The sequence below is a fragment of the Phasianus colchicus genome, chromosome 1 (assembly GCF_987193195.1).
Source record: "Phasianus colchicus chromosome 1, bPhaCol1.hap1.1, whole genome shotgun sequence".
Taxonomy (NCBI): Eukaryota; Metazoa; Chordata; class Aves; order Galliformes; family Phasianidae; genus Phasianus; species Phasianus colchicus.
The window spans coordinates 47,331,208-47,357,218 of NC_143436.1; the positions used below are offsets into that span (position 1 = coordinate 47,331,208).

The 26,011-nt window shown below is 39.3% G+C and overlaps 2 protein-coding genes across 11 annotated transcripts in view; one reads left to right on the top strand and one right to left on the bottom strand.

Annotated features, from left to right (window-relative positions):
• Positions 1-26,006, bottom strand: part of LOC149919553 (uncharacterized) — a 28,780-nt gene extending 2,774 nt beyond the window's left edge. Inside the window, exons 1-3 of one of the 5 annotated variants that reach the window (XR_016466640.1) lie at positions 25,659-26,006; positions 25,532-25,583; positions 1,995-3,542 (exon numbers count right to left, since the gene is read on the bottom strand). Coding sequence is in view for 2 of the 5 variants with exons in the window: in XM_090140231.1 (XP_089996357.1) it covers positions 2,975-3,056; positions 3,428-3,542; positions 4,053-4,476 (621 nt within the window). In the remaining 3 variants the exon portion in view is untranslated. Of the gene's footprint in view, positions 1-1,994; positions 3,543-4,052; positions 6,074-25,531 lie in introns of those variants that run through there. The other 4 variants (XM_090140231.1, XM_090140236.1, XR_016466637.1 and 1 more) reach the window with 4 other exon arrangements.
• Positions 1,464-22,604, top strand: TMPO (thymopoietin). 6 transcript variants are annotated; one of them, XM_031600404.2, is made up of 11 exons: positions 1,464-1,878; positions 9,976-10,102; positions 11,619-11,777; positions 12,674-12,774; positions 17,321-17,440; positions 17,545-17,640; positions 18,197-18,307; positions 19,111-19,200; positions 19,281-19,346; positions 19,509-19,603; positions 20,788-22,604. In XM_031600404.2, the coding sequence occupies exons 1-11, from the start codon at positions 1,639-1,641 to the stop codon at positions 21,077-21,079; spliced, it is 1,497 nt and encodes a 498-aa protein (XP_031456264.2). In that variant the 5' UTR covers positions 1,464-1,638; the 3' UTR covers positions 21,080-22,604. The 6 variants fall into 6 exon arrangements, with proteins under 6 accessions (XP_031456264.2, XP_031456266.2, XP_031456268.2 ...); XM_031600406.2 differs by lacking the exon at positions 17,321-17,440; XM_031600405.2 differs by lacking the exon at positions 19,281-19,346 and having other exon boundaries at positions 1,465-1,878.
• Positions 26,007-26,011: the final 5 nt, after the last annotated feature.

Here is a 26,011-nt window from a genome sequence, read left to right on the forward strand (position 1 = left end):
CAAATTCTGAAAGTGAAAGAAGCATCTGCTTTCCAAGACACCTACAAGGGCTGCTCCAAAAGTAGTGTCTCCTATTTAGTTTTCTTGGCCTATGACATCAGAGGTGGATGTCAGTGTCAGGGCAGTGTTGATCCATCCCACCAGTATTCCATTACATTTTGTTCCCATGCGACTGATGGTAGCAGAAGGGCAGTCTGACAAAATGGCACCTGAGATGGAAGTGCCTATGAAGCAAAGGTGTGGAACTGAATTCCTCAGTGTGGAAAAAATGGAACCCACTGACATTCATTGATGTGTGCTGAGAGTTTATGGAGACTGAACAGTGGATGTGAGCACAGTGAGGTGGAGAGTGGTGCATTTCAGCAGTGGAAACAGCTGATCATCTTTTAAACAAGCGTGGTATGCAGGCTATGTTCACTGCTGGTGAAAGGCGTAGCTAGTAGTGGTGGTTATGCTGAAAAATAGAGTTTCATAGGTGAGAATTTGTTCTATCAAATAGTGTTTTGTACTCTTTGCATCTGTTGTCATTTCCATGAAAATAAATAATTTTTTGAGTGACTTACTCTGTACAAAAGCAAGAACGAAATACTTTCATGTGAAAGTATAGGTTACAATAAACAGCAGATGACAGCCACCACATATCATCAGTTTTGCTGCAAAGTAAACTAAATTCTGCAAGCTCAGCTACACCTTTGCATTAACTGCTTTGCTACACTGCACCAATTCATCAGCGGGAAGCACCAGTCTTGCTGTGGGCAGACCACTTGAAATTCTCTTCTACAAAAGCAGCCCTCAGGACAACCACAGCTGACACTGCAGCGATGGCCGGGCGAACCGGAGCGACAGGGACGGAGCAAAGCAAAACGGAGGGAAACCTCCTCCACTACGGTGTGAAACTCCTTCAGGAATTGGACTCAATGATCCTTTCAGCTCGGGGCGCCCTGCGATTCTGGGACTCTAAATTAAAGAGCGGGCACAAATACACTGACGACCCTGTTTCACACCTGGAATCGATGGATAAATTTACATAGCCACTCAATTATTTCCATCTCCGATACTTCAAACACACAGGGTGCATAATCAGATGTAAATTCTGAACAGCTCCCATCGTAAAACATAGGCAAATTTACAGCGGTGAGCATTCCCAGCGAGCAGCACGTAAACGCAAGGATTTAATTCGGGTTAAATCTCAAACTCAGCCCTCCTTTCCCAGCGGGGCAGCTTGCGAAACGCCTGAACTCAGCACTCCCGCGGGGTGCTGTTCCCAACTCCCCACGGCCGAGAAGGGCGGCGGGGCGACCGCACCACGAGGGAGGCGTAGGGCGGAAGGGCGGCGCCCGGCCCCTCAGGGCAGCACCGCCACCCCGCGCCTCTCCCGCCCGAGCCGAATTTAAACTGCGTTGCTGGTCCCCGCGCAAAGCACTAACGCTGGCCGAGCCCGCGCGCCTCTCCCCTCTCCCGCCCTACAGCCAATAGAAGAGCCGCTTCGTCCCCCTCCCCGCCAATCGGGGCGCGGTTTATTGGCGGCTGCGAGGAGCGCTCGCTGTGCGCGCCCGCTCGCTGTGGAGCTGGGTGCCTGGCGCGGGGCAGCGCGTCCCCTCCTCCCGCGCTTTGTTGGTGCCTCGGCGGGCGGCGGCGATGCCCGAGTTCCTGGCGGACCCGTCGGTCCTGACGAAGGAGAAACTGAAAAGCGAGCTGATCGCCAACAATGTGAGCCTGCCGGGCGGCGAGCAGCGCAAGGACGTCTACGTGCAGCTCTACCTGCAGCACCTCACCGCCCGCAACCCGCCCGTCGCCGCGCAGCCCGACTTCTCCAGCGACGAGGAGCGGGAGCCCACCCCCATCGGCGTCCGGGGCCGCGGGGCCTCCGTCGGACGGGTGAGTGCCGCCGCGCCGCGCTCCCGGGCCCCTCAGCCCGTCTTCCCGCCCGGCCGCGGCTCGGGGCCCGCCGGGAGCGCAGCGCCTCCGCCCGCCCGTCCGGCCCCGGGGCGGCTCTGCCGAGAGCGTCTGAAACGCGGCCCCCGGCAAACAGCCCCACGTGGAAGGCTGTGAAAGAACAGCCTGTTTGTTTTGGTTAATGAAGTGCGCTGTTTTAGTACGGTCTGCTTAATGTAGCTGTCCGCTCCTACGGCTGAGCACGTGTTTTAGAGCCAGGCGCTTCTGCTGTGCTGTTAGGCGCCTTCTGGACGTAGTTCTTAATATTGTGCGTGTAGGGGACAGGGCAGCTGGCGCCACTGAGTTTTTTCCCTTTGGATACACGTCGTTTTTCCCTTTTAATTTCTAACAAGAGCTATGTAAACGCTCACGTATCATTTAAGCGATTGTTTAAGTCATAAATGAAAAGTGAACGTGCTGTCTGGCCTCATAAGAGATTGTCAGCTGCAGTTTAGATTTGTGTGACATCATGCTATTTGATTAGATCTGAATTACTCCCTTTAAAAGCTCACTTGTAAAGCGAGAGCACGGATCACTCTTTAAAAGATATTCCGTACTTCAAACTTAAAAACAAACAAACAAACAAAAAACAACAACCAAACACACCAACAGTGCTTGAACTGATAAACTGAAAATTGCACCTAAAAGGTTTCTAACCAAATGGTTCGCCTTTCTCAATACCTGCCTACTTAAAACACTGAAGTTTACGTGGGAGAAATTGTATGCAAGACTTAACACTGAACTCAGCACTCCTTTAATATAGTGGTCTGCCTGTAGCGTTTTTAAGGTTCTTCCAAGTGTAATAGGATGAGCTTGAATCCAGGCTGTAAGCAGCTTGTGTCGGGAAGGAGTCCCTGGAGGTTTTGTTTGTTTTTCCCCTCCTTTCCTTTTTCCCAGGGCTTGAGCTTAAACAATTAGAGGTGGCTTTTCTGTTGTTTACACAGTGGATGTTACTCTTACACTTTTACTTTTGTTAACAATGTCCGTAAGGCTCTCTGCTGTTTCTGCTGCTCTTGTGTTAATTTCAGAGCAGTAAATTCTAAAACGTGACGGATGATGCTGGTGGCAGCTGTTTGGATTTGAGCGTCCTGCATCCTATCTGAGGGACTCTGTTATGGGAACTGAGTGAAATATCTTGATGAGATTAAGAGGGAACAGAAGGGAAAGCATTCAGACTTCTGAAAGAGGGAACTGAAAACACAGGGCAAAGGGAAGTTACCCTGACTGCAAAGCTCTGTGGAATTAATATAAGAATGCTGTGTTTTATCTAAGTTGCTTTGTAAGGCCTGGAAACAAAGGTGGGTTTGGTGTTCTCTGTTTTTCCTTCCTCTTTGTAATTTGATTGTTTTTATCTTGTGTATTTCTATTAAGTGTGAGCTTAGGAGAACAAGGAAAGTAGGTACTGGGTGCCTTAGAAAATAAGAGCTGTCTAACTTGCAGTGATACACTAACATGGATAAAAGGAACAAAATTACAGTGCTCTACTACTTACACTTTTGTGTTGGTGGTCTTAGACATTGTTGCATTGGCTTGAGGGGAAAATGTAAACCAGGTGTTGTAAACCTTCATGGGTGAACTGCTTGGCATCTTCTGTGTCTTGTAGCATTCTAAAAAAAAAAAATTAAGTGCTGCTTAATTTAGAAGTTGTAGAGGACTCTTCAGTGCAGATGACTAGATAGCTAGTCATGGCTAGTGTGAACTTGCTAAAAACCGTTGAATAGATTTGCATCTTCACAGAATCATAGAACGGCCTGGGTTGAAAAAGACCACAATGATCATCCAGTTTCAACCCCCCTGCTATGTGTAGGGTCGCCGACCACCAGACCAGGCTGCCCAGAGCCACATCCAGCCTGGCCTTGAATGCCTCCAGGGATGGGGAGGGTTTTGGCCTGCTGTGATCTGTTATTTTTTTTTTATTTCTTTAGATATGGGTTTTTGTTTTTTAAGGACTTTATAAAATTAAGGGAACTTGATGCAGAAAACTCGTTCTCGCTGCTGGGTAAACGAGTGCCCGATGAGTGGAGGGAGAGAGAGAAAAGGTCCAGAAGTGCACTTGGAGCAAAGAGGTGTTTTGAGAAGAGACCTGTCGCTGCCGTCTCAAGTTGGCGCTTACTCACTCGGAATACCAACACGGCAGCGTGCGGCTTTGTGCTCCCACGCGCCCTGCCTGCTAAGTCCCGTCTGCCGAGGTTCAGCTGTCTCTCGCTTCTGTGCTCCGATCGGGCCCGGCCTGCCGGCGCTGTGCCAAGTGCATCGCGCGCCTCTTCGTGTGCAGAGCTGAGCCCGACGCAGCCCCTCCGCCTTCGCCAGCGCGGGGCGGGGGCTGGAGGGCGGGGCCGGTCGCAGAACCCCTCCTTCCCCGTTCCACCGGGCTTTCCTCCGAGTGTTTTGGGGAAATGAGTTCAGCGCAGCGCTCTGAGCGTCTGTGCTGCAGCTGCTAGGAAGGTGGGACTGCGTCCAAGCTACCTTTCTCAAAACAAAAACCTCAATATGCTGGTGATGTGAAACTGAGGTGGTGTAGGACAAGTGTCTTGCTTCCATAGCGATGTTCTTGCTTATGCTTGTTTATATTTACCTTTTTTTTTTTTTTTTAATCCTGATACAGCAGTGAACATGCAGGTGATTAAGATGAATGAGCAGATCCAACCTTAAGGGAGTTTTGTTCTGCAGAGTGTTTTCTGCCCTGGAAATGCAATGGCAACTCTTTAGGCAGACAGTGCATTTTTTTCTTTTCTTTTTGGGACCTGATGTTCACAATGGAAGTATTTTAGTGTGGTAAGAACTCGTGAACCTCAATCTCTTATGAATGTAATGTGGTGCAGCAAATTGCATGTACTGCAGTCTGCTATGCACAGGGTGCTGTCAAATACATAAAATTGACTAAATCAAAGTGAACTTAATTATTGTTTCAAAGATTTCACAGGAAAGCTCTTTCAGAGTATCTTTTAAAATGTGAGCACTTCTCTAGAGGTAATGCTTATCTATAGTTTTGGGATGAGGTTGGATGTGTCTTTGCTTTAGCCATTTCTGCTTACCATGAGAAGCATAATGTCTTAAAATGATACTTCTCTTGGCCTCATTTTCTGACGTTGTCTGAAAATGCTACTCTAGCTGTACTGGTGTGGATAGTTCTGTTTGTTTTTTTGTTTTGAGGGAGGCTGTTTCTCCCACTTCACACAGTGGTGACTGATACTGGAGAAGCCTTTTTCCTGCAGGGGAAAAATCTGTGTGGATGCTTATGGTGTTGGTTGATCTTAAGCTGGATGTCAGGACAGCTATTTCTAGCTCAAAGGAGAAATAACTACAAAATAGTGTTTTTGCCTTTATAAGAGGTAGATGTTTTAAAGTTGATATCAAAAATATCGTTTTGATGTTGCCAACAGGAGTTATTCAGAGCTCAGAAGGTGTAATTTTTCATGACCTAGCATACTGGTGCTGTTCATGTCTTCCTGGAAGAACTTTGTGAAACACTGAGTGAAATTTTGGACTTCTAAAATGGTGATTTGGGAAAGATCACTCAGATGTCCTCATTACACCTGTACCAGCATAAGTGAGAAGACATTTAGATATATCTATTTGTAGCTTTATAGGAGACACCTGTTAGATAAAGATGTTTGTTTTTGTTTGTTTTAATTAAATAGACAGTTTTTTTTTTTAAAAAAAAGCAAAACACAATCTAGTTTCAGCTCTTTATGGTATGGTAGGAGTAATATCTGCAGCAGATATACCTGCACCGTCTCAACTGCTTCCCTATTGGAAATGGGAAGAATGGTGAAACTGGAAGGTTATAAAGATGAAAACCATGGAAGATGGGACTGCATGCTTGGATAGGTGAGAGAATGTGAAGTTCTTGCACTGCTCAGCTACCTGCTCGGTGTTTCCTGTATGGCTGTACCTCCTCATTAGCATGTATTGTACAAATGTGACCCAGAGTACACATCAATACCTCCCCTTTGAGAGCTTTTCAGTGCTTTTAAGTTTGTGTCAGTTTCTCAAGCTTCGTCTCCTGGTCAGTGTTAATCTGTCTGGTGAGAATATCTGTTAGTTTGATTTCTTGATTTGTTTGTTCTCTAAACTTCTGCTCTTTCATCAGATTCTCTGGAAACAGCTCTTCACCGTGCAATATTCACCTTCCAGTGCAGATGCATTCCCTTCACTGAGTAAAATGGAATTTAGTGTCTGGGGGTGGAGGAGGAGGAGGCATAAGTCCATAATCTTATCATTTAGGACTGCTGCCTTACATAGACACGGAGGTGTGGCGTGTCCTTGCTAGGGGTAAAAGACAGAATTCTCAAAGCTGACTTCATCAACATCTCTGGATTAACTGCTGTATAATTTCCTTTCCATTGTTTATTTTGTGTGTTTGTCATAAGGCTTAGTAAATAATGTATTAATGTTCAGACTTAAAATTATACTATGGCAGAAGATGTTTGTGTATAATTGAATAAAAAGTGCAAGGGGAATAGACCTCAGTGTTTCAATGTGGAAGCCTGGCAACTGCAGTTGCTTATCTTTCCCAAGAGAAATAAGTGTCACCAGAGGTGACACAGTACAAACTGGAGAGTTAAAGAGCATCCTGTTGACATGATTTGGGCTTCCTTAGCCTGTCTTAACCTCATTCAGAGGAATAGTAAAGAAGCCCTGAGCCTTTCTGCTGCTGGTGATGAAGCTGCACCTGTTTGAGATTAAAGCCTTTGAATATCTTAATGTGGGTGCCATTTAACTCAGGATTTGAAAATACTTTTGATGTACCATGGCTGTTTGCATAATGACTTCTTGATGATGTTACTCCTGCTTGTCTGGTGGATCAGTTTTGGAAGCTAGTACGGGTAGTAATCAGGTCTGTCTAACAAACTGATCAGTGGTTGTTGGATTCCTCATCAACAGGAATAGCATAGGTGAGGTATGCAATAGCTTCTAGGTATGAATTCACATAACTTAAACTTTCTGCTCCTTCCCTGTTACTGAAAGAAGATGGAAGGTTTCAGTGTGGCTAGATGATACTGAGAAAGTGACCTTTTCTTATTTTGTGTTTTCCTGTTGCTGTAGAACTGAGAGCTGTGTGGGAATCCCATCCTTATAATTCACTTAAACGCTTGTCTGAAGGGTTGAGTACCAGCTGATCTAAAACTGAGTGTGACAGATACACTACCAAATTGCTATCTATTTGGTAGGAATGGATCTCTCTAGTGAAGTATGCTGATCCTCTTCTATTTTCTTTTTCCTAGAAAATGGCCATGACTGGATGTCTTTTTCCTTAATGCTGCTAGCTCTGGTTGGGATTATGAGATCTTCTGATAAGGATTTGTGAGTCTGGGTACGGTGCTGCAAGAATATTTATAGGATTATGGGCAAAGTACCACCTTACTTCAGCAAATCCTGGTGTTCACTACAGTTTTGCTTTAAACGCTTAAACTTTTTATTTTTCAAGTGTACACAAGATCAGGAAAATGTGGGGGTTATTTTGTTTGCGCTGCTATCATTTCAAATAAGGGAAAAAATGATGAATTTCAAAGCCAGTCCTTTCAACCTGTCTCCCAGGATACTCTCATGAATAAGTTGTCATGCACAGAAAGTGCAGTGGTGCTTTGTAATATGATAACAACAACATTGTTGCTGAGATTCATACTGTCATATCACAGACAAGACAGGAAAGAATTTTTCTCGTACCTTATGCTTCTGGGACTGATCCTTAGTGGTTAAGTTGCAGCTTTTTACTTGTACGAGTGACGTCATTTGCTTCTGCTCAAAGGGGAATAAGTATTCAAAAGTAAAGAGTGAAGACATCACAGAATACAAGATAATCAATGTGTCTGGCTGTAGTATTGAAAGACTCATTACTTTTGACTTTTCATTTTTCTGCTGCCCTCCTTTTCTGGTGAGTCTGACTGTTCTGATGGTTTCAATTTGTGGTAACATGAAGTGATAGAGAATAATACAATGAGAAATAGTATTTAGAAGAAAATACTACTATTATATGTGAGTTTACTTTCATTGCTGGATCATATTACTGATAAGTTGCAGTTATGTCTGATGAAGATCTCTGTAAAAACATCTGGTAGAACAGCAAGTACTTCTTCTGCTCTGTATTTTTCAACAGTACAGCCTCTTCTGTGATGTGTAGGTGATGGAAATCAATCATATCTTAAATGTGGTTTCCAGTTCTTTAAAGAGGCATTGGAATGTCACTTCCTGCACCATGCTAGTTTTCATGTGAAATACCAAAGTATTATCCTAGTTAATCTGACCAGTGATGTGTGTGAATGCTGGAGATGTCAATAGTCTAAACAGATCCTAACAGCAAAACCCAGCATATGTTTTGAAGCTCTTCACTGTTGCAACATTTCAATAGTCCAGGAAGTCCAGAGATGAAAATTGTTACTAATACAATAACACTACTTTGTGTTAAGTGTAACTAATTGATTAAAAAGTAAATAAAATTTTCTCTTATAGCTGCAAGTTATTTGATTTCTGTTACAGGATAAATGGCTTCTGGTATTTTAAAAGCAAATAAGATATTTTTTCATGATAAAGGAATGGAATGGCAGATTTATGTCATTTCATCAGGTACAAGACAAACTTCCCACTTTGACATTTTTATCCATTCTTCAGACTGCTTGGAGACCTTTTCTTAATATTAAGAAGCAGTACAAGTTCATGGAGATTCTGTTGCTTTTCAACTGTTAGGTTCATCATGATGGTGTTACAACAATCCAAGAGTTAAAGAAAATCTAAGTTAATTAGGGAGGCAGTTACATTAGAAAATCTTATGCAGTTGCTGTTTAGCTTTAAAATATCAAGACTAAGCTTGCTTACAAACCAGTGGTAGAACTGGCAAAAATGTCTAGTTACTATTGACTCATATTGACTCATATTATATGACTATACTATTGACATCATATATATAAAATGTCTAGTTACATATTGACTCATTGATCTTCTTACAGACTTCTAGTGCTATCTTAGTAAATACATCAAGAAAAAAGCTTTTAATCATGAATGAATGTTACAGCTTATTTGCATTTGGGATTTAAAGGTTTTCAGTAAGTAGCAGGAGAGCCTGATAGCTCTTCTGAGCAATCAAGTTGAATCCCATTAAGTGTAGTATTTGTATCTGTTGATGTGTTACAACTTTGAAGTACTGCTTTGAAGTAAGTTGTATTAGTTTATTTTCTGTTGAGCAAGTAGTTCCTTAGCATATTTATTCTGCCATCATGCCTTGTCACCCTCTTGAAGGTCTTGGAGCCTGGGAATGTCTATGGTAGCAACATTTGTTTAACTTGGGCAGCCTTTGTTTTCATTGTGGATGTTGTGGAAACAGCTAATTTGGGAGTAGCATCTTGGCAGGTTATTTTGATAATTATTGTATGTAGTGGTGTGTTGCCAACTGTTCAAGAAGTGTTGCCAGAGTTGTTTGTAGGATTCAATAAGGATGCAGTAAGAATGACCTGAGGAGATAGGGAGGGTGTTGAAAATTCGGGGGTATTCTTGGCTTTGCCACTCCCTCTCTCATTTCATAACATCATGTAACCTCCCAGAGAATGTTAGGAGAAGAGGGGGAATAGGAATTTGAGGAACTTGATTGGGAGTGTGTGGTTACTGAGGAACTACTTCCACAATGATGGAGAAAGAGGTATTGACCTGCTAGGTAGAAGGATAGTACAAAAAAGCCAATGGAATGTGATTATTTGTAGTTTAGTGTTGGATGAACGTTTAGAAGTTTACCTTTCCAACCATTGGAGAGCAATCCTCTCCATTTGTGTACCGCAAGTTAAAACGTGTTCAGAATAATGAGTAAGATATTTATTATTATAGAGGCATCTTATAATGGGCATTTCCTTTTATGAATAGGAAACATGTTTGTGTGTTATTTCATAAGTGTAAATGGTTTGAAGTGTTCGGAGTATGCTTTACTTTTAGTTGGGAATGGGGAGGAGAAGAACATAATTACTTTTCTAATGGCTCTCTTAGCTGCCTGTGTCCTCAGAATAAAAACGTGTTCTGCATTAACTGGAAATGTTCTGCCTTTTATTTTCACAGAAAGCCACAAAGAAAACTGACAAACTCAGGGCAGAGGAAAAAGATGACTTAGATGTAACAGAGCTCAGTAATGAAGATCTTCAAGAGCAACTTACAAAGTATGGAATAAATCCTGGCCCAATTGTAGGTATGTCATTTAAGCTAAACTTCAGTGCTTAGTAGTCTAAGGTTCTTTGATAAGATTATTTGTTAGTACCAGTACTGTTGCAATTTTATTTTCCACTGAAAATGTTTTCATTGAACTAAATACAATGAAAATGCTTGAAGCATTCCTGTGGAGGCAAATTCATAGTTTATTCCCCGTATGTTCTAGGCTAGCTATACTCGTTCCAACTCCTTTTCTGAAGCTATGCAACTGTGGAAATTAGGTCTGATACAGAGGTTGAGATCTGGAGCCTGCCTAAATAGCAAGTACATCTTACATAATAATTTAAGATTTGAGGGCAGAGTGAGCATGGAACTTTTTCCCTAGGGCATTTCCTACTCTCTGCGTTCAGCATTAATTTTGATTTTTTTTTTCTGGCCCCTTAACCTTGCATTCCATCCTGTATGCTGACCTACTTCAGCGGGGTGGATGGCAAAAAGTCACTACCCCAGCTTAATCCCTTGCCTTAGGCACTCTCCTGTGATACAAGATCAAAGGTCCTTGCCTTTTAGCTTGTGCACTGGCCTGATGGCAAGATAATTTGATTTTACAACTCTTCAGTAGGAGATAGTTTCATCTAGCAGACTGAGCCTTCTGTGGAATGTATTTGGAATAGAATGGAAGTGCCAGTGATAAAGTTTGGAGTCTTGTGTGTGTTCATATAGTTTAGTGCATAATATTTTCTGTTACCCGTTTCTGTATGTCTGCTCATTCAACCTCTTTCTCTTGGCTAGGGCTTAAGGCTCCTGGAACATTCAAGTAACTACACAGTTCCCTACAAATATGTTCAGACTTGATTTTAAGTAAAAACTTCAATTCCTACAGGGTGTGGATTCTGTTGTGACAGCTTTTTTTTATATCTGTGTAAAGAAGGCTTCTCAGAAGATTTCAGATAAGGCAGGACTTTGCTGTTGTTAGCAGTGCAGGCACTGGTTATTTCTACAGATCTTTTTGTTAGCACAGTCCTGATGTGAATGTATGTGATAGCTTTTTGTTTTAACTTAACAGCTGGATGCAGGAAATGGAAGCTTTGTTCTTGTTGCTTACTTACACCGCCTCCCATGCTTATTGGGCTGGATTTGAAAACAGGGCAAATGTTAAACTAAGGAGAGGGATACTAATTTCAGGATAATGGGGCTAAGATTACAGTATTGGAATCTGCATGGATACTTGCCTTTGCAGTATCAATCTCATTAAGTTTTTGTAATGGTATGACAACTCATGTTGCAATGTGTTGCAAAAGCAGGTTGAGTTACCCTTCTGTAGATGAATGCTCACAACAGTAGGTGTACCAACACATCTCAGCTTGCCAGAGTTCTCTTGAGCCAAACATTCAAGCCTTAGAGGTACAATTATATTTCTAGATATGTAGGTATGCAGACATGAAAAATATGGAATAAGTGTATGGAAATTCCTGAGGAATACATAATAATGAAGTTCTAGCAGTCAGGCCAGGAAAGACCAAAACTGCATCACTAGCATGTATCTTATGCTACAGCTACTACAAGGAAACTTTATGAGAAAAAGCTGTTGAAACTGATGGAGCAAGGTCCAGAACTGAAGACACCTGTGCCTCTCCCAGTGATTTCTTCAACTACTGAGAACACGAGACAGAATGGAAATAATGATTCTGACCAGTACAGTGACAATGAAGAAGGTAAGCCTGAAGTGGAACTTGCATGCAAACTATTCAAGTTATGTATGAGTAATACTTGGAGTAGAAGAAATATCTGAAGAGAGCATGATCTGCTGTTTGAGGCTTAAAGATACTGCAATGGACCATGTTGTTTGTATACTTCATGGAGTGCTAATACAGTGACCCAGGAGGTATTCTGGGAAATGAAATTTTATTAGCAAGCTGTTCCTTTCTTATTCATCCAGTTTCCCTACAGATCTGAGCCAGTAAATGTGATAGTATCAGTTCTCCTACCTAAGTGTTCAGTGTTCTTTGCACTTCAACATTGAGTTTCATTTTATGACACACGCAGCAGTTACTTTTATTTTGGGTTAGTGTGTCAGTGTTTAAGTTTATGCTTCTAAACACAGTTTAATTTCTTGCACATGGTAATTCCTCTTATGCTCTGTTCCTTAATGACTGCAGTGGGTCGACTGATTTTTTTTTTTTTTGTGTGTGTAGTTCCTGGTCTTTTAGTATCAAGAAATGATAGGGGCTGGAGAGGTAGAATCTAAAGCACACCATATATCTTACAAAAAGTAATGGTACAGGCTTTCAAGGAACATCACTTCGGTTAAAGTAACTGCAATCTGATACCAGTCTCTAAGTGGAACAGCTGAATTAGTCAAAGATTGTCTGAATTATAGGATTTTTTTTTTTTTAGGACAGAACTCATGTGTTGGGTCAGTTAAGGTCATTCTTCAGAAGATTGTGTTCTTCACTGGAGAAACTTAACCTATGCTTGCCAGGTTGTTTAAGGAAACAGTAGTTCATGAAGTTTGATACCTCTTTAAATTTGTTCAGTAAAATTCATTTAAACCAATTGCAGTTTATCAATCAGTAATATTATAGAAACCAGTTATTAAAACTCATTACAGATCTAAAGACTGAGCTGAGGCTTGAGAAGAGAGAACCTCTGAAAGGCAGGATGAAGACTCCAGTAGCACTCAAACAAAGAAGAGTTGTTGAGCATAACCAGGTATGTTTCATTTAGTGGCATCTAGAACAGCTACTAACTGCAGGCAGTGTACTCACTAAACATAATCACATTTGATTAAGTGGGCTATGCTGTTCTTAAAAGTTTGGTGGTGTTCTTTGTTTTAAGAAAGCCTATTCTAATACAGCATGAAAATCTTGTGGATTAACTACATCTGCTACTTTTTGTCTATGTGCTAATGTTCAAAATCATGGTCTGCTACTTGTCACACTTGCCAGTTTGTGTAGATTACCTTTGAGGAAAACTCTAGGCAGCCTTTACATGTTTAAATTCAAAATCTGACAGATAATAGGCTGGAGGTACTGATGTTCTGTTGTATATTTATAAATGACTTAATAAAAGGAGCAATTTCTCAAAAAAATCTGAAAATATTTTCTGTAAGAAATACTTTTAAATAGTCCTGTACATCGTATTTGTATGTATTTTTAGTGCCTATCTATAGATAAACAGAAGTGTGCGTACACTGGTCTGTTATAATTGTGGTTTAAATGTAACAATCTATAAAGTAATGCTTTTTTAATAGAAATGTCTGTATATATACACATGCAACATCTCTGTGATATCTATAAAATGCTTTTTCCTCAGCCACACATGTAGCAGCATTACTAGAATACACATGAATTTATTAGAAAACTTCTTAGAAAAATAACTATTTTTAACTTCAAAGTATGTACCTCATGTCCTTTTAATATTACTATTAGTTCTCTTGGCCAAAGGGGGTTTTACAGGCTTTCAAACTGCTCAGGCTTTCAAACTGCTGACTAAATACTGGATTCAGTGATTGGTGGCTGATCTGTTCTTATGATGCGACAGTGTCACTAAATATCCTGCTGCACAGCTTAGATTACTTAGGATATTTACAGTGTTACTCATCTGACCAGTAAGTAGTGGAGTTATGCTACATTAAGAACTTGTCCAGAAAACATTCTAGAGGGGAGTGATCTGACCTGCTAATAGCCTGATATTAGCAGATAAGAACATTGAGAGACTAGTCTTTTCTCAAGATTGCATAGGATGGTAAATGCCATATTGTTCCTATTTGGGGGGTAGGTGTGTATACAAGCATGCTGTATTTTGCTTTGAATATCACCTAAAGCAGGTAATGCAAAGCTCTGTGTGTTAGTTACTGGGTTCCTCAGCTACTTCTGCTTCTATTTAACTTTATTCTTAGGGGTGCAGACTAAACATATCTTTCTTCTACAGATCAAAACAAACACACAGTTTGACACACAAAATCAATATTCTTCAATGTATTCAATTTGACCTCATGATGGTCTTTATAATGGGCATCAGAATCATAAGGTTCTTCTATTTTAGGGATTATTCTTTTCTAAGTCACTGTCCATCCAAAAATCCCTGCTAGCTTCAGTGTGGTGGAGGTATTTAATTTTGCTGTTAAAAAATCCTTGTAATCTTCAGGTACAATTTTTAAACTTAGTTTTGCTGTAATAATACCAAGTTATTACTCTGTTTTCTCTTGCAATCTTTTGTCTGTGCTATAGACGTAATATTTTTGCAGTTTGCATATTTTAAATACCAGTAATTAATCAAAGGAGTATCAGTTGAAATGCTATTTTTGTGGATTAGTCAAAATGACAAATTCTTGAATAACTCTCAAGTTTGTTAAACCTTTTGCCTCATGACTTCTGCTTTAAAAACAACAACAACAACAAAAAACAACAAACAAAACCCAAACAACACCATTGCCCTATAGTTGCTTGAGGCAAAGAGGAAACAAAACTTCAAATATTTTTGGTTAGCAAATAAAACTGGAAGATCTGGGAGATGGTAACCTTCACTTCTTGTGAAATGGGGTCTCTAGATTCAAATGATGTGTCAAGTGACCGTACTCATTCTGCAGAATTAGATAAAACTTCTGTTTGCTGTCTGGCAATGAGTCAAAGATTGAAGCTCTGAAGAGTGGTAGGGCTAACCTGGTTGACAGTGTGATGTGAACAGCTTATTAGTCACTTATGGATCCTATGCTGCACTGTTTTTAGTGTAGATGTACGCAACTGGAAACACTGTAATCTGGTGCTGAAGGCTTGGTACTGGTGTATGTTAGTGTTTTCTTATGAGTGCAGATAAGAAGTCTATGGAGGCTGGTGTAAAAACCAGAGGAGGAGGTGAGTGGGAGGCATTGACTTGTCTTATCAGCTGGTTAGCAGCAATGGGCTAGATGAAATTGAGTCCTGCCTTTGTGCCTAATTGCCTCCTCATAGTGAAAAAAGAAAGTTGGAAGAAAACACTAACTTGGAATGTATTCTTCCAGGCAGGTGAATATAGAGTTAGAGGTCAGGAGCGTGAGCTTAACACCACATAGTAGGTGAGAAACAGGTGGACTAAGCCATGTAAATGTTAAGGAGTCCTTAGAGCTTAGAATTATTTGCTCTTCTTGTGACATTTCTACAGTGGTGTTCTGGTTGTGCTGTGTTCCCCTAATCTTCTTTACTCTGTTTTTTTTTTTTTTACCTGTGTAACAACTTCATGGATATCAAACATGCATGTTGTAGTTGCTGACATACACATCTATTGTGTGTATGCCATGTGAAAAGCACAGAACTGTTGGTTGGTAAGTGATAGATCAGGGAACATCATTATCTGTGTCAGTTGAACACATTCTGAATGATGCTTCTAAACAGTATTGCATCTTTCTCTGATTATATACCAGGGTATATCTGGTGTATCTAAATATTACACTTCAGTAGGGTTCATTTACTTCAGGTATTTCTAGGATAAGCAGAGGGCACCTGTTCAATTAATGATGAAGATAGCTGTGACTGAAGACATCATACTTTTTACTGGTCTGTTGAATAGGCTCTGCTGAAGTTGGGATGGGTCTCATGCAGTACACTTAGTCTTTTCCTGGATTTTTTATGCAAGATTTCCCTGGTACTTAAAACACATGACTCAATCATCTGAGGAACTCAGTACGTAGGTTCTTATTTACTGAAGACCATTTTAGGAAAATGTTCCTAGTAAGATTCCTACTAATGGAGAGCTCCCTCTTGTAGGACAAGAAAATTGTCTTGCTGCATTTTTGATTAGAATTAGAGTTGAACTTCTCTGAAATTAGTGTTTTTCTTCTAAACCTTCTGGGGAAGAACACCTCAAATAGAAAGAGGGGACATGATTGAATGTTGCAGATTAAGCTTTTCTTAATGGGGATGTGAGAAACTAGTATCTAATGAATGTATAAGCAGGGATTAGGAGACCTTTAATCAGAAGTCTGTTTAAATTTGAAAGTATCAGAGATGTAGGCTGAAATATATAGTTCTGTATGAAATATCTGAAAGTATTTGGACTTGTGATCTGTTCATAAATATATATCATTGAGTTATCAGACTATTTCTGTGACTTTGAAATATAGCAAAACACTTGTGCTCCCTCTGCTGGTTATGTTGTAGCTGCAATAATTCTGTTCAAAATTATAGAGCTGCTTAGCTTCTAGTTTCACTAGTTTCACTTCAGAGATACAAGTGGGGAACTGAGAATGGTGGTGGTTATACTTTGTCTCCCACTTGATAAATACCTTTTAGCCTATACTCTGAATGGATTGTTTTGTGGGCTAATTCTTCCAGTGAAGTTATTTTGATGCACCAGTCTGTATAACTCCCATCAACACCAAATGTAACTTTCAAAAGCTTGATAAATGCACCAGTGGAAGAGATGCATAGATTTCATTATCAACAAGGGATTTTTCTCTAACTGTTTTTAAACAAACAAAATCTTAAGTCTATTTTAGAAGAAGCAGGCTGTCTCTCATCTCCCTTTCTTTCTAGATTTATGCTTGGAATTAGATTTGAGGAAGATTTTAATTTAAGCATAAACTTGCAGTAAGGTTGTGGGAATTGATCTGTGCTTGCTTCTGGCTATGAAAGTCTGGCACTTTGCTATTATTTGGCTTTATTGTGAACTGTTTTAAGCTTGGCCATTTAAACCCAACAGTTGAGTGACTTTTATCATTGTGGAAACTTTTAAGATTATAAAAACATCTCCCTTTCCCTCTGTCTGGAGATGAGATCTTGTTGATATGCAGGTGTCTGTGCCTGAACTGTCTGCAGGAAAGAATACATTTGTAGGTTGAACAAATTATTGCATTCTGCTTGTGATCATAAGTTTTTGGTGTGTTTTTTTTTTTTTTTGTAGGGAGGTAATGTAACAAGCCTAGAAATCAGCATATCCACTGTCTGATTTTCAGTACTACTTGAAGCATTGGTTATTTCATGCTATTGCAGTGAGAAGACTAACAGTTTTTACTGTTAGATATTACCTAGTCAGCTCCGTATTTGAAAAACAGTTAACTCTAACCTAAGTATTGTAGTCATCACTGCCCGTTTAGCTAGCTAGATATGATTGGATCCAAGGTTACTGGGTTTCTGCAGTTTGTTTCTAGCGTGGGGTTGTTTTGCTTTTAGTTCTAGATGTTTTTTCTGGAGTATGTATGCTATTTTGGCTTTTGGTTGTGTGTATCCAATGTTCAGAGCTGGCTTTCATGTATTTGATCATGTGTTTGATACTTGAATAGACTTATTCTCAAGATGAAGTTACTGAGACTGTCTGGACAAGTGGATCTTCAAAAAGTGGACCTCTTCAGGCATTTTCTAGGGAGTCTACAAGAGTGTCAAGAAGAACACCAAGGAAAAGGGTGATGAGAGGCTTATTATAATAGAAAAGCTTATTTTTTTCACTATTAGGGTCCCAGTGGCTATTTTATTCAACTGTTTTCTTTTGTTTGTTTTAAACAAACAGGTGGAAGCTACAGTACAGTTGCCTGTAGATGATGCTGTTATATCAGAGAGTACTCCCATAGCTGAAACTATATTGACTGCAAGCAACGAAACCCTAGTAAATATGCTTAGTAAATATATTTAATGAATAATGCAAGTAGTATTTTTCTGTAATACCTTTATAATATGCCTTTACTGACAGAATCGTTATAAACAGGCTGTTTTTAAAGAAAGTAAGACTTCTTTTATTCAGTAGTCTTGAAACCATATGTTCAATAGCTATATTAGTGCCCAGTGGTGCTCACTTTGAGATAGGAATAGGTAGATGCATGGTTTCATGTCTTTTTTTGGGGGGAGGGTTGAGAAGATCCGCTTCAAAAGCTCAGATCTCTTCTTAATTTAAGTACATATAGAATATCTGCTTTAAAGCTTGGCTTTTCTTGTGAACTAATTAGCTTCTATGTTTCTAAGTGGCTTAAAATAAACTATTTAGAATGATAAGCATTGCATTTCCTTTGCTTATTTCAGAGTATCTGTTACATAACCTTCAGTGAATTCCTAACACGCGTATATTTGCTGTAGATAAGGGTTTTGTTGTTTGGTTCTGTCTCCCTTCCCCATTTTACTTTGTGTTTTGGTTAATTCTGAGTTTGAACAATTTTGAATCTCGGCAGGTTGGCAATAGGGTGCCTGGAAATTTCAAGCATGCAGCTCCTACATTGTCAATCAGTGAACCCTCAGACATGCCCAGAAGAACACCAAAGAAACCACTGATGACAGCTGAAGTAAATTGAAACTTAGATTGTTATTGCTTACTCTCTTTGAAGAAGTTCTTGTGTGTATGGATTTATTCCGTAGTACAGAAGGGGTGGAGGGTCTCATTGCCCAGGTGGGCGTGATAGTGTAACTAAACTAGCATTGTCATATGACATCAAAAAGAGTATATATTTTTTTCTTATCCTTCCTTGTTTTTGTAAGGTGGAAAGAATCCTCTTTTGGACTATTATTTTGTCTTACGTTGTATGGAATGTACTTTTTTCTTTTAAACTATATGAATAGTTCAAAGAGCGAAATTGTTATCTAGCTCTGATCTTATAAATCAGCATATCCTGGGGAAAAAAAAGTGCCTTATCTGAAGGACTAAAGTGGTAGGATTACTTGAAATCAAAAGTCTGAATCTAGAAAGCAACTGTAGATTTGTTAGCTACCAAAAAAGAAAATCATTCTTATACTCTGGTCTATTCAAACTGTTGAGATTATTTGGATAAATGTCTAAAGCACTTGAGAGTATATGTAATTGTAGTTATTAATGTAGTACTGAATTAATGTTGAATTTTACATTACAAAATGATACTTGGCTGAATTTAAATGGAGTTCATTGCTCTGTGTAAATATAGTATATAGAACTTGCATTAATGCTTGTGAAGCCTGCTCTACCAATGGATCTGAGACTTATTACACAGGCTACTTTGTTTATAAGGACTACTGCAGTTTAGGCTTAATTGTCAAATAAGATGGTTGTGGAAAAGTTGATATTTTATTTCAAACTGCATAGTATTTCACTGTACTGTGGCATTGTCTGTTACAGCAGAAAGAGGCAGATTGCCCACGTCAATGCTTGGTTAATCATGTTGGCTGCAAACACTCCTATGATGTGCTCAACACAGCCATGATAGAGGTGATTGGTTAAGTTTTTTGATCATCTAGATCATTGGCTTGCAGATGTATTGTATTTATGACGTATTCTTTATCTTAAAGGAAACTAAGGAGAGCAGTGAATACATTAAGACACCAAAAGTGACCAGACAGCTGCCAGTAATTAAGGTTAACTAACTTTTAAAACTCAGGAATTAAAGTTCTTAAATGTCACTGGGTGGCTCAGATGCTTCCTTACAAACTGCACGTGGTTGTGGGACACTGAGATAGTTAAGCAGGAGCCTATTGTTTTGAAGTTTGTTAGGCTGACAATGGTTTTTGTTTTCCTAGGTGCCAGAGAGGACTCATACAGAAGAACGAAGAGTAGAAAGGGATATTCTGAAGGAAATGTTCCCTTATGAAGTATCAACACCGACAGGAATTAGGTATTGCTGGGGTTTGGGGGGACTTGTTTCTCACTTCTTGAAAACTATTTAAGCTGAAAAAGGTCTGATTATATTGCTAGATTTCAGAGGAATGGTTTTGCAATTCTGACTTAGTGGCAATTGAGACAACTGTTGAGCTCTTCTGTTCTGCGTACATAGTTTTATTAGCCAAAAAAGCCTTTCCTTTATTTAAAGTAGTGGAGCAGGGGAATAGGAGGTAGCATTATAGCAGTAATTACCGTAGTAACTTGCTGGAGGTTAAATGGAAGAGGCCTCTCCGTGGCTCCTAGTATGTCTAGATACAACTGTTTTAGCCCCTGCTGTTAGTTAAGAGGTTTCCCAGCATAGATTTGAGATTTTTTTGAAAGCAAACAATTTTCAAACAGTCTTTTTCTGTTACGTAATTGATCTTATTGTAGTCAGGCATCACTCTTATTGAATAAAGCTGGCATTGCGAACGGAAGGACTAATATTGGAAACTTAGTACTTTAACAGAAAACTGGAATAGCCCTCTGGATAACTAAGCAGTTGATACAGCTCACTGCCCCCCTTAAGAAATATTGGCTGCTACTGCATATTGATATCTGAAATTGAGTGGAGGCTGTGGAGTCATAGCTGTTTTCCTTGGAAATCTTCCTAAATGTATTAGGAAGCAAAAGATGACAGAGTAATGGATAGAAAAAATTAAAACACAGCATAATTTCTAACAAAAATAGTGCAGGCAAGACTTAATTCAAATAGATTAATTACAACAGATTATTGCAGTGGTTTCTTAATCCTTACTGCCTTGTCATTTCACACAGTGCACTGACCTGGACATCAGTGATGTTTTAATGGCCTGAGACAATCCTAGGTTTAGAAGTCCTGGGAAGACTGCACAAGTGATCAGTTAAGATACAGGTGCAGATGCTTCCTGGCATTTTATTTCTTGTCATAATGAGAGTATGAGGATAGGTCGACATAAAGTGGCATTTGAGGGTTTTTTTTTTAAAGGGATATTTATTTGAACTCTGAATGATTAACCTCAACAATTGCAATGCTACGTGCTACGGCATTTATTGACAGGTATTTCAGGTACTCTGTTCACTGAAAATAATTTATAGATCTTCAGCTATGCTAAGATTTTCTTGTATACTTTGGATTGCTCTTAAACACACAGGTGTTTTTTGTTTTCTAATTAACAGTGCTAGCTGCCGTAGACCAATCAAAGGAGCTGCTAGCCGGCCTATCGAGCACTCTGACTTCAAAATGGATGAAAGTTTCTTTAAGTATGCTCCAAAATATAGTACCTCAAGTGACATCAAGTCTGAGAAAGCTTCAACAAAAAAAGAACGCTCCGTTCCCCTGTGGATAAAAATTCTTCTCTTTGTTCTTGTTTCAGTCTTCTTGTTTTCAGTTTATCAGTCTATGGAAACTAATCAAGGAAATCCTTTCTCTAAATATCTAAAGATGTTGTCTCAGGACAGTGCCAATTGAGTATCTTTCTGAAAGGCACACCCGATTTGATCTCCTATTTTTAATTGTAGAGAACTCTCCTGCCCTCTCATCGGCTCAAGGACTACTTATAAATGTGATTGGAACCTGATAAATTTGGATAAACAAAGCAAACTAATACTAAATGGACACTGGTAATTTTCTGGACTTCGGACTAGTAGGAGATCACTTTGCCATAGGAGTAACATTTTTTTTAGGTCTTTGAACTTTTGTAGGCTTTATTTTTTTAATGTGGACATCCTTTAAATTCATTTTTGAGAAACTGTATATTTGTTTTTGCAAGAACTTGGAAGCTGAGAAGGGCAAAAATGTACTAAAATGTGAAGCTGTGTTTTTAAAGCTTTTTCATTGTACAGGAAAGAAGTTGTACTTCTGTCTTGGTAGATCTTGATTATAAAGGGAGGAAGATTTGTAACAAGTGAATGAGGGAGATGCATTTTTGTATGCATTTTTCAGTAACAAATTGACTGAATTTGATCTCTTAGGGTGTAGGGAGAGTACAACAACAGGCTTTTCTGTAAGTTACTGTAACTTTTTAGTAAATGTAACTGTAAACTTGTTTGCATTTCTGTAAAAGTCTTAGTATCATATTAGTAACTGTTTAAGTGTAACATTTAAATGTATCACTTCATTTCAGTGCTTACAGTGTTGTAGGAGTTCAGTATAAATTGGCAACAGGTGTCTTAGAAGAACTTATTTATTAGTAGTATGAGTGGGAAATAAAAATTGCATCAAATATAATTTGCTACTTAATACTTTTTTGGGGTAAAAGTTGTTATCTAAGGTAGTCTAAATTCCAACTTTTAGCAGTGGTCTTTTTTCTTAATGTAAGGTCTTTCCATCACAGCTTTGTGATTATCTCTGAATAGTCATGTAGAGAGTTATTCTCAAAGTGTGAAAATTCCATATGAAGTTTTATTCTTATATGAAGAGGGCATTGCTGCATTTTCTTCTACAATTTCATCTTCTGAGGTGAGACTTACTACATTCATGCAGTTGAGTATTTTTCTCAGTGGAAGCATGCTAAAACACTCAATATTGTATAACTTAGTTGAGCAGGCAGCTGACTTCACTACTACCAATGAGGAGTGATAAGCAACAACTTTTAAATTGAATGTATTCATTTTGATGTGCTTAAATCTGCAGCATACAGATGTTCAGTCTCATTGCTTCGTACAAAAATGCAATAAAATCATACTTATTCTTGAAGTGCTACTTATGAAAAGCTGAGAACTTTAGTTAATGGTCTATTTTTACTATAGGTACAGTTATTGCGTAGACTAGATATGGGAGAACATTACTTTCTGTGACCTTTGGGACAAAGATGGTAATTCGTAGCAAAGCTATAGGTTTCTTCTGTTAAGATTTAATGCTTTTTTTTTTTCCTTTATCTGCTTTTTGAGTAATCCAAGTAGCTGAACTTGTGTCCATCCTATAGAAAATTGTAACACATGACATTCACTTTTTTGGTGTCAAAATGCGGAAAAATAAAAATGATTTTAATGTGTGTGGATTTTCCTTACCAAAATAAATGCATTGCTGGAAAGAAGAAAGCAAAAGAAAGTCAATCTCTGTATCAGTGGTTGTGTTTTGTGCTGCTATGTTATTTCCACTTTATGGAAGTGGATTGTTCTGGTAGTAAAACTAGAGCTGTTCTTATCAACAGGTGGTAAGGGAGAATAGGCATAATACTTACATTAAATATTTTGCACCATTATTCTTTAGCATATATTATCTTTTTAATTTGAACAGAGGAAGTTATTTATTTTTCAGTACTCAAGGAATTTCCTTTTCACTTTTCATCCTACTGTGCATTATATGTTAATGTGAAATCTGTCTTTTCTAGCTATATGAAATACTTTCAACCACATTCAGGGATGCTGTTGTTATTTTTAAATGACAATAAAACCCAACAACCTGCAATGCAATTAAATGCCATCATTTTTTTCATTTATATGCTACTTGAGGGATTCTTCAACAGATACCTCTCAACTTCGGTGTTACTTCATGGAAGGTAAAGATTTTTCCACATAATCTGCATGCAGTTCATTTGTTGTTGGGAGATGACGTATCTTACAGAAAAAAAAAATGTTCTCTTTCTTCCTGAGGCATTTAATGTTCTGAGAGCTTTACCAGCACTTCTAGAGCCAGTCAAATAATTGCATGGTTAACACGTGTAGTAATAGCACAAGTAGCTGAGTAGTTGAATGTGCTTAAAGCATCCAGAATACCACTGTGTAAATTATACTGAAGGATGCTCTCTTCTTTATGTGAAAGTAGTGAAGCACTGAATTTGTACTTTTCCTTTTAAAAAAATAATAACAAAATTCCTCTTGTTTTTTTAGACAAAATTTGGTTAAACTTTCAGCACAAATAACAAAAAGGAGCAGTTTTGTGGACTGGTACTTGCTTAAGCTTTTTCTTCAGCACACAGTTTAATGGGAAAAAACTTATCTGTTAACATGCATTGAGTCTCAGGTGTCTGCTCTCAAGCTGTGAAGCACTAGGTGAAATTGCCAGCACTGGAACTTAATTTTATGGCACCTGACCTATTGTAAGGCTTGGGGAGTTTACTTAGTACATTAAAGTACATTAAAGATCCTCCTTGAGCGTTTCCTATCTAAATTAGAATTCTGGGAGTGTTTTGAAACCTAGATTGTGCTGAAGTAAGAAATGGTGTGAAGGAATGTATTTTTTTTTTTTGTCCAGAGTTTACTTGCTAGCAGTATATATGTACTGTACAACAGAATGCTATGTGTTTTGTTGTGGCACAACCTACAAAAGTCTCCATGGTAACAACAGTCCTCAGTTGGTGCAACTAACTTCTCAGATGATTCTGTGGATGGAATGTCTTTAGAAAAATAAAATTGATATCTTCAGATTTAGAACAGAGGAGTCAAAAAATAATGTCTTTTATCATGGAGCTCCATTTCAACAGAAAAGATGCATATGCTGCAAACAAAGGTTGAAAAATTGTGTGGGATACGTTGTGAGTTTGTGTGTGTGTTTTTTTTTTTTTGCTTGCTTCACCTGACTGTGATAAAGGGTAGGTTGTGATGTTCAATTTTAAAAGCTTGTGTTTATGAACTTGTGTTTCAGCATAGTCTTAGTTATCATAAGAGATTTGACCTTACGGGCTTCACCAAAATGTTAGGTCTGTGGAAAGCGCTTGTAAAGGGGGAGGAAAAAAAAAAATGTGAGTGTTAATAACAGGGAAATATGGATAGGAAAGCTTTGCAGTTGCCAAACTGGTGTACTCCTATCTACCCAAAATTTGAAAAGATACAGATTTAAAGAGAGGGATTTAATTTACAATAGCTGTTTTCACTGTGAATTTGAAAGAGGCAGACACCAAAGCGTAGTCTTCAAAGACTATGCTTTTTATTGCAGGCTTTTGCTATTTTATTCTTTTGGGTCTAGGAAAAGTTGAAGAGATTTTTTTTTGCGTAAAATGGAAGGTATTCAGCAGAAACATGTGTTATTCCTGTACTTTCACTAGGATGTTAGGCGCTACTCAGTTCTTGTGAGGCCCTATCTGGAGTACTGTGTCCAGGCCTGGGGCTTCCAGTACAGGAAGGACGTGGAGCTCTTGGAGTGGGTCCAGAGGAGGGCACTAAGATGATCAGAGGGCTGGAGCACCTCTCCTATGAAGAAAGGTTGAGGGAACTGGGCTTGTTTAGCTTGGAGAAGAGACAGCACCAGGGAAACCTTGTGGCCTTCCAGTACTTGAAGGAAGCGTATAAACAGAAGGAGGAATGGCTACTTATGAGGGTGGAGAGTGATAGGGCAAGGGGGAATAGTTTTAAACTGAGACGGGAGGTTTAGGTTAGATATTAGGAGGAAGTTCTTCACACAGAGGGTGGTGATGCACTGGAACAGGTTGCCAAGGAGGTTGTGGATGCCCCATCCCTGGAGGCATTCAAGGCCAGGCTGGATGTGGCTCTGGGCAGCCTGATCTGGTGGTTGGTGACCCTGCACATAGCAGGGGGGTTGAAACCAGATGATCATTGTGGTCCTTTTCAACCCAGGCTGTTCTACGGTTCTACGACTTGTTCTATGACTCTTTGCCTTTTAATAGTACCTGTTAATAGTGCAGAGGTTAGAAGTTAACTGTCAGCTAAAACCACATAATGGGTCATTCTACAGGCTAATTTCAAGTATCAGTACTGGTTATACATGCAGATTGGTACCACATATAAATATAGTCACATATTCATCCTTTGTAATTGGGAGGAACAGCTTTTCTATACTCTAGAATAGAATAGTTTGCAGGAATAGTGATCCTTTATATGTGATTTTAAGGTAACAGCTGAAGTTTCTGTCATGTTTAGAGGTTGTTAGCTAATTAAAAATGAGTGTCAGTGTTTGGCTTTCAGATAAAATACAGCTACCAGCAATTGTTTAGGTGCGAGTGGAAGTAATAGCAAAACTTACAATTCTGGTCTGTCTTCGTTGCTGTCAGAGCTGATTTAGAGAACTACTTCCCCTGGTTGTAAAATGAAACTTTAAAGTATGTCGGTTTCAGCTGAAGTATGGGTTACTCAAGAGGGACTTAGCTCACCTAGACTTCTGTGGCAGTGCTGCCGGGCATGTAATTCTTGTCTGTGTGTGACAGTGTCTGGATAATGCTGATGTGAAATAGGAGTCGTGCCATGTCTAATGCTCCAAGGAAGGATCTTGCAATTGACTGAAGACATTTCTCCTGCATTGCTGTACAGGTGTGTTGTACTGCTCTGAGCCCTTTACTAACAGATAGGACATGCCTTCTGCGTTGCTGTCTGGTATGTCTGTTACTAAGGAGGTCAAAGCTGCTGTGCTGAAAGCATCTGCGGAATGGAGCCTCTTGGCAAAGAGCGAGTAGTGATGCTAGTTAACAAGAGACGGAACTCAGAGCAATACCAACTTCTCCTGAAA

Bases quoted from the DNA above. Each gene is read 5' to 3' on its own strand.
- TMPO (XM_031600404.2), top strand. From the start codon at position 1,639: ATGCCCGAGTTCCTGGCGGACCCGTCGGTCCTGACGAAGGAGAAACTG. The intron at 11,778-12,673 runs GTAAGCCTGAAG...AACTCATTACAG, and splicing joins GTACAGTGACAATGAAGAAG to ATCTAAAGACTGAGCTGAGG. The intron at 18,308-19,110 runs GTAAATTGAAAC...TGTCTGTTACAG, and splicing joins AACCACTGATGACAGCTGAA to CAGAAAGAGGCAGATTGCCC.